Source organism: Sapajus apella, unplaced genomic scaffold (assembly GCF_009761245.1).
Source record: "Sapajus apella isolate SASKATOON/1434 unplaced genomic scaffold, GSC_monkey_1.0 scaffold63, whole genome shotgun sequence".
Lineage (NCBI taxonomy): Eukaryota > Metazoa > Chordata > Mammalia > Primates > Cebidae > Sapajus > Sapajus apella.
Genome location: NW_022437003.1, coordinates 8,519,285 through 8,535,026, shown reverse-complemented (window position 1 = coordinate 8,535,026; position 15,742 = coordinate 8,519,285). Strand labels below are relative to the sequence as shown.

Genomic DNA, 15,742 nt, shown 5'->3' with positions numbered 1-15,742 from the left:
AGCTCTATTTATGCCATTTAAAAAAAAATCCTGATTCTTTTTTTTTTGAGACGGAGTCTTGCTTTGTTGCCAGGCTGGAGTGCAGTGGCGCGATCTCGGCTCACTGCAACCTCTGACTTCTGGGTTCAAGCGATTCTCCTGCCTTAGCATCCCAAGTAGCTGGGATTACAGGCGTGCACCATCACACCCAACTAATTTTTGTATTTTTAGTAGAGACGGGGTTTCACCATGTTGGCCAGGATGGTCTCGATCTGCTGACCTCCTGACTTGTCCACCTTGGCCTCTTAAAGTCCTGGGATTACAGGCGTGAGCCAACGCACCTGGCCAATTTTTTTTTTTTAAATCAGATCTTTGGGGAAATCTTTCTTGGGCCCTTCCAAAGATTGTAAACCTACAGTGACATCTCACAATTACAAAAGTACTCGAGGCTAACAGCTCTTGACAATGCAGGACCCCGGCTTGGTGCAAACCCCACATCCAGTCATTCACGAGCAGTTCTGGAAAAATAACTTGGTCCTTTCCTCACTTGGCCTTTTAAACAATGTTCAAAAAAGCCAGGCATGGGGACTTATGTCTATAATCTTGAGGCTTTGGGAGGCCAAGGCAGAAGGATTGCTTGAGCCCGGTAGTTTATGAGACCAGCCTGGGCAACACAGCAAGACCCCATCTCTACTAAAATGGTTTTTTTCTTTTTAAATTAGCTGGGCATGGTGGTACGCACGTGTGGTCCCAGCTACTAAGGAGGCTGGGGTGGGAGGCTCACTGGAGCCTAGGAGGTCAAGGCTGCAGTCAGCTCTGATTGCACCACTGCATTTCAGCCTAGGTGACAGAAAAACATTGTCTCAAAATTTTTTTAAAAAATGCCCAAAGCACATGGTGGCGCGTGCCTGTAATCCCAGCTACTCAGGAGGCTGAGGCAGGAGAATTGCCTGAACCCAGGAGGCGGAGGTTGCGGTGAGCCGAAATCGCGCCATTGCACTCCAGCCTGGGTAACAAGAGTGAAACTCCGTCTCAAAAACAAAACAAAACAAAACAAAACAAATGCCCAAAGCAATTCAAACCATTAACTAGTTTATCTTTTCTGCTTGTTTTATTTTATCTGAACGTCCCAAATAGTAGCTATTTCATGACAATTTTCAACTCAGGTTGGAAGGAGACTGTCCCATTTGAGTGTTCTCAAATCCTAGATGGAAAACCTGGTAGAGAGTGGCCTCCACCGCCAGGGGGCGCTCTCAGCTGCAGGCCGAACCTGCTGGACGCCCAGCAACTTGGGCAGTGACAGAAATGGGCTGTGGAATAAATGCATGGAGTCGAGCTAAGAACCTGGAAAAGGGTGGACGGAAGGAGCCTGTGTAAATTAAGAGGGTTAACCACACTTCCAGTTTCTCCCATGACTCATCTTGGCTACAGCTGACTTTACCCCAAGCCCAGCAGGTGACCTGGGACAGTCCTGACTTCTCAGATTGTATTAACCATGCTTTTATTTTCTGATGCTTTGATATTTTAGGGTCTTGCAGACCCCAGAGGTATAGTCTCTCCTAGGATTAACTAATTCCTAGAGATTTCAAAGAACTCACCAGGGAGCCCGACTTTCATATGCAAATCAACCAACCAACCAGTGCAGCGCCCAGGCCCCAAGCGCCTCATCTATTGGCCCATCACACTCAGGCCTGCCTTCTGCCTGTCTTTTTCTTTTACAGGGAGTCTCTGTCCCCCAGGCTGGAGTGCAGTGGCCTGATCTCAGCTCACTGCAATCTCTGCCTCCCGCGTTCAAGCAATTCTCCCGCCTCAGCCCCTTGAGTAGCTGGGACTACAGGCGTATGCCACCACGCCAGGCTAAGTTGTATTTTTAGTAGAGATGGGATTTCAGCATGGTGACCAGGCTGGTCTCAAACTCCTGACCTCTGGTGATCCACCCAGCTCGCGCTCCTAAAGTACTGGGATTACAGGTGTGAGCCACCGTGCCCGTCCTTTCCACCTGTACTGGTCACCCCAGCACCAGCCACCAGACAACTAGGGACAACCTCTACGCCCTGAGCACACTGGAATTGTCCACTCTAGCCAATCCTAACCCTGTCCCCCACAAAACCACAATACAGGCTGCTGCTTGCCACGTTTCCCTTCACTCCCTCTGCCTCCTGACCCACCTGGTGCTTCCCCAGGTAGCCCACACTTTATGGTGTCGAGTGCCCCTTCCTCTTGGAATCAGAGAGTATAACAAACTATCCCTTCAAAGAGTTGTCTCCTGATCTGTTGGCATTATCATACCTAAATACTAATAAGACATTATATATATGTTGCAGACAGGGTCTTGCTATGTTGCCCAGCCTTAAGTGCAGTAATAGTCACAGGTTCAGCCATAGCTCACTACAGCCTCGAACTCCTGGGCTTAAGTGATCCTTCTGCCTCAGCCTCTGGAGTAGCTGGGACCAAAGGCATACGCCACTGTACCCTGCTAATAAGACATACTTTAAAACATGGATGCTGCCATGGGATGTGATTCCTTTGGCATCTAACGTCCTCACTCCAAAGGCATCTTCTGTCTTTTCCTGGTAAGAAAAAGTGCAGAATGACCGCTAGGACCTGAAGTCCCGCAGCATTTCCTCATCAGGGTCCCTCATCCCAACCACAGAATTCAAAAAATAACCAGAGTGGTGAGTTTCTGAATTGTCTCAAGGACTCCTTAACTAGCACTTCTCTCCACATGTGGAGGTTCATTCATTACACATAGCAGAGGCCCCAGGGAAGCGGGGCTTACTTTTTCTAGAGAACAGAGTGGGGAAAGGCCATGCCTGAGGTCCAGGTGTAACTGAGGACCCTCAATCCTGCCTCACAGAAGCAACGCGTCTTGCCGGGAGAGGAGGACGGCGTCATGGTGTGGTGTCCCATCCCTGTGCCACCCGGGCCAACGTTACCTGGGCTCGGTGCTCCCCAACGGCGAACTGTATCACGGCCACGCCCGGACTATGGCTGTCTTCGATCCTCTCCACCGTGCTGGAGTCGATCTTCAGGTCGTTGCTTATCTCTGCGCTCTGGATGAAATCTTCTGTTTTTAAGTCTTCTACCTTCTTTAGCTCCCCGTTGGCCAACTGGATGATGGAGCCTTTCATGAAGTAGGGAGGAAGCGTGGGCGGAGCCGCCGCGGGGGAGGCCACGGACTGCACCACGGGCAGGTGGATCTGGGCCTGCACCATGGCAGGGTAGGCGGCCTGGGTGACCAGGGCCTCCGGGTTGAAGTTCTCGCTCTTGGGAAGGGCGGTGGTGACGAACGTGTGAGGCACTGCAGCAAACTGGGGGGACGACGTGACGATGGCGGGAGCTGCCCCCGACGCTTCCATGTCAGTGCTGCCAACCGGGATGAGCAGGGGTTGTGTGCCGGGGATCACCAGGTGCTGGGGCAGGCTGCCGGCGTAGGTGATCGCTTGCTGCTGGCCGCTCAGGTAGCCGATGACAGGGGGTTGAGTCCCCGCGTAGAAGGCTGTGGCTGGCAGTCCCACCGGCAGTGGCTCTGAAGCACTGTGTGTGGTCTGAATGACCGTGTGGGGCGAGAGCGCGTAGGACCGGTGGCCCGGCTTCCCTAAGTGCAGGCCGCTTTTGTCGTTGAGGGTGGAGGGGGAGGCCTCGCGATGAGTGGCCTGCTGCACCTCCAGGTCGGCCGCTGGCGTGCTGCTGTTGGGCAGGACCATGACAGAGGCCCGGACCCCCGAGGGGTCGCGACTGCTGTAGTCGGAGGGGCTCGGGTGGACCACCACGTGCCTGGACTCGTACGGGTGAGGGACCGACTTGCCACCCGCCTTGCCCAGACCCAGGTCGGCCGAGGATGGGGCCCCATACCGCCGGCCCTTCTCCATCTCACCGTTCAGGACCTCCTTGGCCTGGATGGCCTGCTGAAGCCGGCTGCTCTCGGCTTTCTTGGTGGCCTCCCGAGGGACAAAGTGGCTGCCGGAGTCGGCGTATTGCATGACGACCTGGGAGGGGGGCCCCAGGGTGAGCGTGTGTGGGATCATCGTCTGATGGGGGTGGAGGTGGATGGGGATGGCTGGAGGAGAGGCGGTGCGGCCGGTGCTCTGCGGAGAACTGGAAATGTGGACGTACTGGCTCTGCTGGGCGGGTGGGGGGGACCCCGGGCTGATGAGCCCCGGAGCCCTGCTGAGGTGCTGCTGCGGCGGTGGCGGCTGCTGCGGCTGCTGCTCAGCCTTGTGTCCCGGCGCCTGGCTCAGACTGCCCATGTTGGCCAACAGAGTGGAATAGGCCTCCAGCTGGGAGCGCTGGGATGGAGTGGTGGCCCCTGCGGCCGAGGCCACTGCACTGGTGACGGGGTTGGCGGTTGGGGGGATCAGCTGTGACGGGATGAAGCTGGCGTAGGTCCCGCTGTACTGGGAGGACCCAATGAACTGGAAGGTGTGCGGCAGGTGAGCATACTGCACGGGAGACACCGGGGTCCCTGGCTGTGGGGTGGCATACGCGGCGGGCAGCGTGGTGGCCACGGGGACAGACCTGGGCGCGCTGGGCGGGGAGTAGTCCAGCCCTGTGGACAATGCTTTGTGTAAACCTATTCCCTGTTGTAAACCAAGCTCCGCCGAGGTCCCGGCCGGCCCGTGCCTCCCGCCCGCAGGGCCCCGGCCACCAGGGTTGCCCGGCAGCCATGCTGCGCCCTCCACCCGGTGGTTGTCGCTGGGCAGGGCGGGGGCCTTCTCCTCGCTGGACCGGCTGGTGGCGGGGATCTCGCGCTTCTTGGGAGGCAGGCATTCATTGCTCCGCTCTTGGTTGGATTTCATTTTTCGCCGTCCCCCCTCCACGGTGACTGTTTCACTGTCTGGCTGACTCTGGTTTTAGTCTGATAAACGGAAAGTCACATTTGATTTCTGTAGGGGATCCAGGCTCTTCATGAGGAATCATCTCCCCGTGGGGGCGATCTGCCAGACGCAGCTCTGGATGCTGGGAAAGGGAAGAGGGCAGTGACAAGGGGAAAAGGAGAGAGAGAAGAAAGGAAAGGAGGGAAAGGACATCAGAACATCAGCACGGGGGAAAGAACAGCTTCCGCAAGATTAAGACTAGGCCCTGGACTCCATGCGATCTCCCCAAACCCAAGGGCAGCCTGAGCACTGAAGCAGGTAAAACACTAGCCATGGCGGCTGCACGTCCCGAAGGAAGGTTATGGAGACACTGGCCAAGTGAACACTCTAACACCTATGCTATTTTTTTTGAGACAAAGTTTCACTCTTGCTGCCCAGGCTGGAGTGCAGTGTCGAGATCTCGGCTCACTGCAACCTCTGCTTCCCAGGTTCAAGCGATTCTCCTGCCTCAGCCTCCCGAGTAGCTGGGATACAGGCATGTGTCACCATGCCCAGCTAATTTTGTACTTTTAGTAGAGACAGAGTTTCTCCATGTTGGTCAGGCTGGTCTTGAACTCCTGACCTCAGGTGAGCTGCCCACCTTGGCCTCCCAAAGTGCTGGAAGTACAGGCATGAGCCACTGTGCCCAGCCCACATAAACTTCTTAATGGAGTTAACAACTCCCCTAAAATGTTCTCAATAATACCATCTCTCCTTTTCTTCTTAGAGGGTAGATGACGCAGTTCTTAAATTTCCTTTTCAGAAATCCTGGTTCCATTCCTCACCTCACCTTTACCTGGCTGGAAAATAAAACGAAGCCCTTGGTGAGCAGGACACCAGCTGGGCCCTGCACTCAGACCAGGCGTTGAGAAAATGCAGGTCAGCAGAGAAAGTGCAGAGCAGTCCTTGTGCTTTATTTCTGAATCTTCACCTGCCAGAGCCACTACTCTCCGAGATTCCCCTTAGCTCTGGGTCCATATTGGACCTACAATTCCCTCTCCCTTAATACACACACACACACACACACACACACACACACACACACACACACGCCAACTCAGCAGAGGTTGCCAAAAATAATCCTGTTCTCTGCAAGTTTCAAAAGAATTCCCAGTACGGCCCCTCATATGATAACAGAGTGAGGCAGTTAAAAACCAAATTTGATTATGGTTAAAAAACCCAAATAGCATACAAAAATAGGGCTCCTGCATTAAAAGTTTTCTTTTTCTTTTTTTCTTTTTGAGATAGAGTCTCGCTCTGTTGCCAGGCTGGAATGCATGGCACAATCTCGGCTCACTGCAACTTCCACCTCCTGGGTTCAAGCAAATCTCCTGCTTCAGCCTCCTGAGTAGCTGAGACTACAGGTGTAGGCCACTATGCCTGGCTAGCTTTTGTATTTTTAGTAGAGACGGGGCTTCACCATGTTCACCAGGATGGTATCAGACTCCTGACCTCACGATCCGCTCGCCTCGGCCTCCCAAAGTGCTGGGATTACAGGAGTGAGCCACCATAACCGGCCTGAAAGTTTTCTTAATGAGTTACATGCTTGGTGTGTCTGTCTCTTTCTGCCTCTCCAAGTTGTCTTTGAAGTTTCCCTTCACACCATCCCCTCCCTTTCTCCTTGGAAAGGAACAACTTGCCATTAACACTAGAGATGACATCCCTTTCGGACAAATCAGATTGGTGTGTTCAAACCCAGACAAACAGTGATCCTGGGGTCAGTTCTTATGGACAAGTATCTCAGTCTCTTACCACTGAAGTCTGAGTTACCGCTGCTGTGTGGGCATACCACTGCCCAACTGACCAGAGGCTGAACCATCAGTGGAACTGACAAGAACCAGGAAAGCAAGCAGCAGATGTGAGTGATGCCACAGGTGGCGGCTGTAGGTGGGCACAGTGCCATGTGCTGTGATCCTGAGAGCTGTGGGATTGGGTTTTGGGAATTCCATGCCCTTGGGTTTTGGTATCTCACATCCAGACCCTCTTTTCAATGATCTGATTTTCTTTCTTTGGAGCAATGGGGTCTTGCTATGTTAACCAGGCTGGTCTTACACTCCTGGCCTCAAGAAAGCCTCCTTCCTTGGCCTCCCAAAGTGCTAGGATCATAGGTGTGAGCCACTGTGTCTAGCCAACGATCTGATTTTAAAACAAACAATAAAGTAGCAGCCTTCTGCATTCAATCCTTGTTCATGCTGAAGCAACAGCGAGATCCCTACTGAAACACAACCCCCTTTCTCTCTTCTGCCCCCCCAAATTTGTAACTTTTTTGGAAGGGGCAATAACTTTTTTCTTTCTTTCTTTCTTTCTTTGGAGACTGGTCTTGCTCTGTCACTCAGGCTGGAGAGCCATTGCATGATCTCAGGTTGCTGCAACCTGTGCCTCCTGGGCTCAAGTGATCCTCCCACCTCCGCCTCCCAAGCAGCTGGACTACAGGTGCACACACCACACCCGGCTAATTTTTGGATTTTTTGTAGAGGCAGGCTTTCGTCATGTTGGCCAGGCTGGTCTTGAACTCCTGGCCTCAAGTGATCCACCCACCTCCGCCTCCCTATAATCTGTGCTGGGATTATAGGCGTTGCCACTGGGCCCAGCTTGGGAACAGCAATTATTTGATGGTCCTTGTTGGTTTTATTCCAACATCAACAATGAACATCACAATGAAATCACAGATGACACAATAGAGTTTCCCAATCCTTCATAGTTTTGGTCAGATATCTAGGAAGGTGGAGATTTAAGAGAATGGGTGTCTCAATATCAAAGGATATCTCAGTAAGAACAGAATTTCTCATGACAAGAGAAGCACTTAAAGACTAGGATGGAAGTGAAAAATAAAGTAAAAAAACCTAAAACACTCATGCTGAAGAAAAGAAGTGTCACAGGAGTAATGTCACCGATTTATTCTCTCAACCTAGGTTTTTTTTTTTTTTTTTTTTTTTTTTAGATGGAGTCTTACTCTGAAACCCAGGCTGGTGGTCAATGGCCCAATCTCAGCTGACTGCAACCTCTGCCTCCCAGGTTCAAGCGATTCTCCTGCTTCAGCCTCCTAGCTGGGATCATGGGTACCTGCCACCACGCCTGGCTAATTTTTGTATTTTTAATAGAGACAGGGTTTCACCGTGTTGGCCAGCTGGTCTCGAACTCCTGACCTCAGTTGATCCACCAGCCTTGGCCTCCCAAAGTGCTGGGATTACAGGTGTGAGCCACTGCACCTCACCAATCTAGGATTTTTGTAAGGCTCAAATAACTGTGTTTTGTGCCGCTTTCCCTTGTAAAAAGCACAGCACAATTTACACCTAATACTTGCCAATCAATTACAACGACAGAATAAAATTACACTACAAAAGCATCAAAAAAAGTTGCCCCTTTTGGCTGCCTGAAAAGTACTAATAATAAACTTTTCTCTTTAAATTTCAACACTCACTCTTAAGAAAGGGAATGCCAAGCACTCCTACATTTCCATACCAACCAGCCGGGAAAACTCCTATGTGAGACCTACTCAGAGGGAACTGGTCCATGCGCCCCCTGCTGGTCCTCCTGTAGCACTGATCCAATAAAATCCCACAGGGTTTCTTGAGGGATATTCATGCAAGAGTGGTATGTCAGAATGCGAAATGAGAACATTTGCATATAGTAGGCCCAGCCAGAAAGGGAATAGGTTAATTAGCCCAAGGCACCACCGGGGAAGAAAAAGCAGCGGCATAAAAGTCCTTTCAAAGCCAAGTAAAATGTCAAACACATTCAGGAATAGGTCTATTAGCAATGCAAATATAACACTGCCGGCACAATTGAAAGCACAATACACAAAACTAGAAAACTCCTCTGAAGGTACTTCTTTAAGAAGCCAGCTTTCGTAAACCTGAAAAAAAAATGCTGATTTGGTTCTCAGTAGCACTGAGGTTTAATTATGCTGTTTATTTGAGAGGCGTCTGCTTAGTCGGCCCTGAAGACTCACTGGTCTTCTGCTAATGATTGCTAAGACATACTGGCCTTAACACACAATCCAAATTTATTCTTCTGAAAAGTTATCCATTGATAAACAGCATCTTTTCCAGAGACTGCCAATGAGAAATCAAGGACACGATAATTAAGACAGAAGCTGCAGGGACCTGGGGCCAAACTGATCAAAATTTCCACCCATCCTCCTCCTACATTTAGGACTATTGACCAGTGCAGCACGGAGCGCACAAGGCTCTCCAACGCAGACGAATGTGTCCCTCCTCGGGAACCTGTAAGCGTTTAGTATTGACAAGGGGAAACCGGAGAGTAGAGACTGGGTCTTGCTGTATTTTCAATGAACCACCAGAGGGCGCCCCAGGATGGCAACACATTCCTGGTCTGCTGGGTGATGATTTATGGGACTAAAGAACAGAGAAGTAACTTACGAAGGTGGAAAAGTAGAGTAGGAAAATAAGGAAGAAAGAAAAAGAAGAAAGAAGAAAATAGAAAAAGGAGAGTGGGATTTCTGCTCTTAGAGTCTCTAGTTGTAGACAACCGGCCTCTGTGTCCTGAATCGACCCCCCAGGGGTCTCTGCGTTTAACTCTGGAAGCATCTACCGCAGGGGAAAGATTTCTTCCCAACATGGGGCCGTGCACAATTATGCCAATGCCAAGTTACCAGTGAGCTACACGTGCAGATCGCACTGTTTAAACCTTACAATGGAAAAGGGAAACTGGAGGGGGAGTTAACAGATGAATCAAGACAAATGTACTTATGGTTTGCTACCTATAGTTTGCCAGATAATCCACCGTTCTGAATACATTCATCTTAAGCCGCTTTATAGCTACATCCTCTATCTCTCTATCATCGTTTCTAAATTTAGCCCAGTAGTATAAGGACTCACTAGTCGAAGTGTGGTCCTCCGACCCGTGACATCAGCATCCTTGGCAAGTTTGCTGGAAATGCTGAATCTCAGGCCCCACCCAGACTGCATTTTAACGAGCTACGCACAGTAAGGTTTGAGGAACCCTGGTATCTCTCAGGGTAAATTTTCTGCTGCTAAACTCTTAAGCAAATTAAACACCTCTAGCCTCTTCCTGATGAGCTGGGCACCGGGAAACCAAACTGGATGCTGCTTGTAAACACAGAGTCGATGGAGCCTCCAAGATAAACAGCTAATGTTTAGGTGACGCTCCGCTGGTTCCTCTGGGGTCATCTAAACCCAATACAGCTCTAAATAACAAATGCCGCTTTCCTCCGGTTCTTTAAACAACTGCAGAGAAACGTACTTTAAAAAGGCTATTATCATACATTTTATACACAACTCAATCGTTCCCGGGAAGAAAAATGAAATTTAACAAAGGAAATGCCACACTTACATCTTTGCTATAATTTCATTTCAAGAAATTTTTCGCTATTACCATGGATTCAGACTGCCTTAGAAGTGACGGGAAAATGAGACGCTTCTGTGCTAGGGACACGGGGAATACATGCCCACTGGCTGCAAGTGCGGTACATAACAGCCAACTGCTCGCAATGGAAGAGAGTCTTAGAATTTGATACAGAAAATCCTAAAAATGCATCTTAAACCTAGGGCAAAGACAATGGGTTGCCGTGCCTACACCCCCAATCCTGTGTTTCTCAGTTTGAGTGAACCCATGATGTATATGTCTGTGGACAAACAGGGCACAGTGATAGCTTTAAAGAAGAGGAAGAGCAGGCCGACGAGCTTGTGCCAGGGTTGGAAAAACTATGTATGCAAACACTGAGGAGGGCGGAATACCTGGGCATGAAGGCAGCGGGCACGGCAAAGATTCTCAAAGTCCTGACTCACCAATCTCCTTCCAATTTTATTACATCATTAAACTGGCAGCGTGTGTAGTGTGCTTCATTTGGCTAAACATTTAAACATGTCCAAAGCCAGAAGTTCTGGAGCACCCAGAATGGAGAAAGGTGGGTTGGATGACAGTTATACTTAGATGCCTTTCTGGTGGACTGAACAGGCACACCCCCCAAAGTGGATCACACATTCATTCATCAAACACTCATTTCATCTCTAGTATGTACGATGGGGACCTCGATTGATCAATGTCAGCGTGAAGCAAATGGCATGCCAGAACTCTATTTTTAGTTCTGTTCTATACAACACTAATAAAATGTTTTGGTTATCATATTCTGAAGTAACAGAAGGCTGGAAGCAATATATGTTGTAAGTAAGATTCAAATATATCTTCAGACGCTGGAAGTGATGGTACAGAACCAGGGAAATTAAGATCAATGAGAATAACTATAAATGCCTGCCCTTGGTTTTAACAGCTCAATTAGCCTAGTAGCAGGGTTGAAGAGATCTGGCTTCATAATGGTTTCAATGAAGGAACCAAGGAAGTTTTTGTGTGACTACACACTCAATATGAACTGACCGTTTGGTAGGGTTCTTAAAAAGTTGTAGTAATTATAAGCTTCATTTTTTAAAAAATATAATGTTCAGGCTGGGTGCAGTGGCTCACACCTGTAATCCCAGCACTTTGGGAGTCCAGGAGCTCGAGGTCAGCCTGGACAACTTATCGACTCCCTGTCTTCCTGCCCTGGTTGGGTGTTCGAGTGACTTATTCTACATTTTTTTCTCATTAGGAATATTTGAGACTGTGATGACACTCCGCGTCAAGGTGGCTGGCTTGTAATCCTGGCCCACTGTCACAGTTTCTTCTGGCTCTGTCCTCAGTGGAAACTGAATATTGTCCTTCTCTTCTGTGTCTGTCCAGCCAGGAGCTTCATGGAGTAGGCTTCTTGGTCCAAAATGAGGAGGCTCCTGAAGGGGATTGAAGACCCTGTCTAGGGACATCCAGGCCAGAAAGCACCAGAGAGGTGAGCGGGGACCTGCCCCAACTTTGCAGAAAGTGACATTTGAGAGCCTCACCCCCACACACTGGGGTTTCCCTTCCCAGGTCTCCACCCCTGGGCATGGGATCTCACTCTTCACAGAAGTATGGCGAGAATAGAAAAAGCAAGAAATGAAAACACGTAATCCAAGCTAGAAGAAGTCCACACGAGGGCCCAAGGACATAAAAAATAGATAAATTTGTATGTCTTCATTTTTATCATGAACAAGCAAGGACAGTGGGTTGAATGGCAGATTCCTAAACGTCCTGCCCACCCAGAATGTGAGAATGGCTTTATTTGGCAAAAGGATGTTTGCAGATGTTAATTGTAGATGTGGGAATGAGGTCATGCTAGATGGTCCAGTTGGACCCTCGATTCAAACACAGATGTCCTTGTAAGAGGAAGGCAGAGAAAGATGTGAGGTGTACAGAGGTGAAGGCCCTATGGAGGCAGAGGCAGAGAGCCTGGGATGACGCAGTCCCAAGCCAAGGACCACCTGAAGCCGTCAGAAGCAGGAAGAAGCACGGAGAGATTCTCCCCTGGAGCCTTTGAAGGAAGCATGCCCTCACCAGCACCTGAATTTTAGACTTCAAGCCTCCAGAAATGTGAGAGAATACCTTTTTTTTTCTTTGAGATGGAGTCTTGCTCTTGTTGCCCCGTCTAGAGTGCAATGGTATGATCTCGGCTCATCGCAAACTCCTGCCTCCTGGGTTTAAGCAATTCTCCTGCCTCAGCCTCCTGAGTAGCCAGGATTACAGGCATGCGCCACCACGCCCAGCTAACTTTGTATTTTTAGTAGAGACGGGGTGTCTTCATATTGGTCAGGCTGGTCTCTAACTCCCGACCTCAGGTGATCCGCCCACCTCAGCCTCCCAAGTGCTGGGATTACAGGCGTGAGCCACTGAGCCCAGCCAACTTCTCTGTTTTAAGCCAACACATTTTTTTGGTAATTTATCATGGTAGCCCTAAGAAACTCATGCAACTATCTTCCCTTTGTTGATCATTTATTATTGTACAAGCCAAGAACCTGACTTAACTATCTCACTTACTCCTCACAACTAATTTGGGAAGTGTGTATTATGATCTCCATTTTCCAGATGAGGACACTGAGGCTTTCCCAAGGCCACATAGTCAGAAGTAGAATTAGTGCTGAAAATCCCTTTCCCGGTCCACCCAACCGTGACGGCAGGTTACACTCACATCCTGGGACGCGCTGGGGTGACGGCAGCCTCATAGCAAATGTGCCTATTTATTTTTCATGTAGAAAAGGGACAGAATGCAGTAAGCAGGGGGAAAGATGGCTAGGGCACCTGTGCACAACATGGAGACTAACCAAGGACTGCGGCTGGTGAGACTTTCAGTGAGGAAGAGGCTGATCAGTGATCAAGCAAGAGAGGTCAGGAGGTTTGTATTTCCCAGGCAAGCGAGCAGGGGCCCTCAGGCCCAGCATCCAAGTTAAAGACCACCCACCACTCAATTGTGATCAAGGCCACAGGAGAGCTGAGACTGCAGAAGGAGCCTCTTGCACAGGTCGGACATGAAGAACTGAGAACACTAACACGCCTAATAAACAAGCTGTCTCCCTCTAGTGTTAGAAGAAGCGCGTTCAATCCTGCACCCTGGCACAGGCTCCCCTGTCGGTGGCAGCCAGCAGCATGCACCACATTTCCCTTTTCTTTGAGGCCAGACCTTGCTGGTGGTGGTGGGGGTGGAATCTGCCACCGCTGCCAGCTGGGATTACAGCGGGTCAAGGGAAGGCGGGAGAAAGGCGGACCCACTACTTACATGATCAGCGTCACAAATAATAGCGGTTTTTTTTTGGCCCTATGCATCAATAGATTTTTTTTTTTTTTTGGCAATGAATACCACTATACTTAAAGCAATGATTAAAAAATTTCAATCCACCCCAAATAATAGTCTCATTTGGTGCTCTCCGGCTTGAGTAGCTCTGTGTCCAGTGTGGAGTCGTTCTCTGATTAAGGACTTTGAAGGGGAGGCTGGAAAGAACTCCTCAAGATGCACAGCTCCACCAGCTGCTGTTCTGCTGACCCTGTCTGCTTGGCACGTGGCTAAATTGCCATCTCCCTTATCCCTAAATGGGGCTCAGTGTTTGGCTACTACCTGTCCACCTCACGGAGGGCTGGACTTCATCAATTCTTAGATTCCTGGCTTCTGCCATTGCTATTCCTAGCGAACAGATCAGAGTCATGGGGGTGAAGTTAGTGAGCTCTGCCACCCCTGGAAACATCAGGAGATCGGCCATGTGGCTGGGGTCTCCCTGTGTGGCTCATGGCTCATGCAAGTGAGTGCTGAGGGATGGGTTCAGATGAGGAAGGAGGAGGGGCGAGGCCACAACTGGGCTGGGCCATCCCTTGAAGCCAGCTCACGTGGAAACTCACTGCCATGGCTGTGTGGCCAGTGTCGCTGGCGGCCTGCCCGTACCAGAATTCCTGGAAAGGCTCAAGATGGAAAATAACCATCTGTATCCAAGCTGGTCCCAAATGAATTGTCTGACAGAGGTTGAGTTGGAGTTTTTAAGAAAAGCTGGAAATGCCTTTCTGTCAAGGCCTTTCCTGATTCAGTACATAAGCGAATACTTTTTTGTTCTAAAGCATAGTGCAGGCCAGATTAGCTACCTGGGGCACCCACGTTTCTGTCTATCCACCGCTCTGGTTGAGGGCTAGGAACAGTTACACAGGCGCTTGCCACAATGTCTGGAGTTAGTGGTTCTCATCCCAGTGGAGACTAACTTGTTTCAAAGCAAGAGGAAGTTGGCCCTCTTCATTATCTTGTTCTGAGGACTGACGAGAAAAGGTGAAAAGTACCGGCCAAGGTAACACAGTTAGAACTGGGAGGAGGAGAACCTGCCACTTTGACCCTCAGTCAAATGTTTCTTACCACCAGTGACATAGCTCACTACAGAATGCATGAAGCACTCACGTCCATGATCCTATTTAGAATATCAAGATGAAATATGAATATTATTAGTAGTAACAATGATGGATAGTAGATCAACAGTATTACTACTACTGCTACTAAGGACATACAACTGTAGTTAGAATAGGCTATGATGTAAGGCAGAGCACAGGTTCAAACCTTGACGTTACCCCAAACTGCCTATGTTATCTATTTTTAAAAATATCATTTTGGACAGGTGTGGTGGCTCACGCCTGTAATCCCCGTACTGTGGGAGGCTGAGGTGGGTGGATCATGAGGTCAAGAGACCGAGACCATCCTGGCCAACATGGCGAAACCCCATCTCTACTAAAAATACAAAAATTATCTGGATGTGGTGGCGCGCACCTGTGGTCCCAGCTACATGGGAGGCTGAGGCAGGAGAATCACTTGAACCTGGGAGGCGGAGGTTGCAGTGAGCCAAGATCACGTCACTGCACTCCAGCCTGGTGACAGAGTGAGACTCTGTCTCGAAAAAAATACACACACACACACACACACACACACACACACACACACACACATATATCAATTTTACTCAAAATTATACATGTGCCCCAGTAGGCAAAAATTTCATTTCAACCATGTGTAAACGTGTAATCTCTGCCTGTAAAATGGGGAGGAATGATCATGCATGGTCCCTGGTATAACGCATACTCGGTACATGGTCGCCATCATAGTTCTAATTCAACGAACGCTTCCTCATGAATTCTCAGTGACCATCCACACTTACCTGTTGCTCCTCTCTCCTGGCTATGATGTAATCAAAGCCACACCTTCAAACTATCAATTCTTTCAAACACCTGTGATACCAAAAGAGGAAGTGATGGGTGTTTGAGAACTCATTTTTTTTCTTCACTTGAGACATGAGATAATATTTGTAAGTGCCCAATGTGCAGACCCCCATACACACCAACCAGAAGGAAGGCAATTCGACACACACGCAGAATAAACAGAAAGCCTGGAGGCTAAACTCAAGGGGGCCATTTCCAGCGAAGGGTTAAGTGCAATGCCTCCGTGTTGCACTCTGCCTGCTTTTCCACAATACTTTTTGGATGAGTAATTCCCAAGACGCATGGTGGGGAAATGCAGAATCCTCCTTCCACATCCCACAGGGAAGGCTGCCAGCTGTCTA

At 49.4% G+C, this 15,742-nt stretch overlaps 1 protein-coding gene across 9 annotated transcripts in view; it reads right to left on the bottom strand.

Moving 5' to 3' along the window:
• The window catches only part of ATXN1 (ataxin 1), a 455,843-nt gene that overhangs the window by 24,076 nt on the left and 416,025 nt on the right, over positions 1-15,742 (bottom strand). For all 9 annotated transcript variants that reach the window (XM_032247759.1, XM_032247765.1, XM_032247757.1 and 6 more), the window contains one exon: positions 2,916-4,938. In XM_032247759.1, the coding sequence (XP_032103650.1) occupies positions 2,916-4,778 (1,863 nt within the window). In that variant the 5' untranslated portion in view covers positions 4,779-4,938. The remainder of the gene's footprint in view (positions 1-2,915; positions 4,939-15,742) is intronic.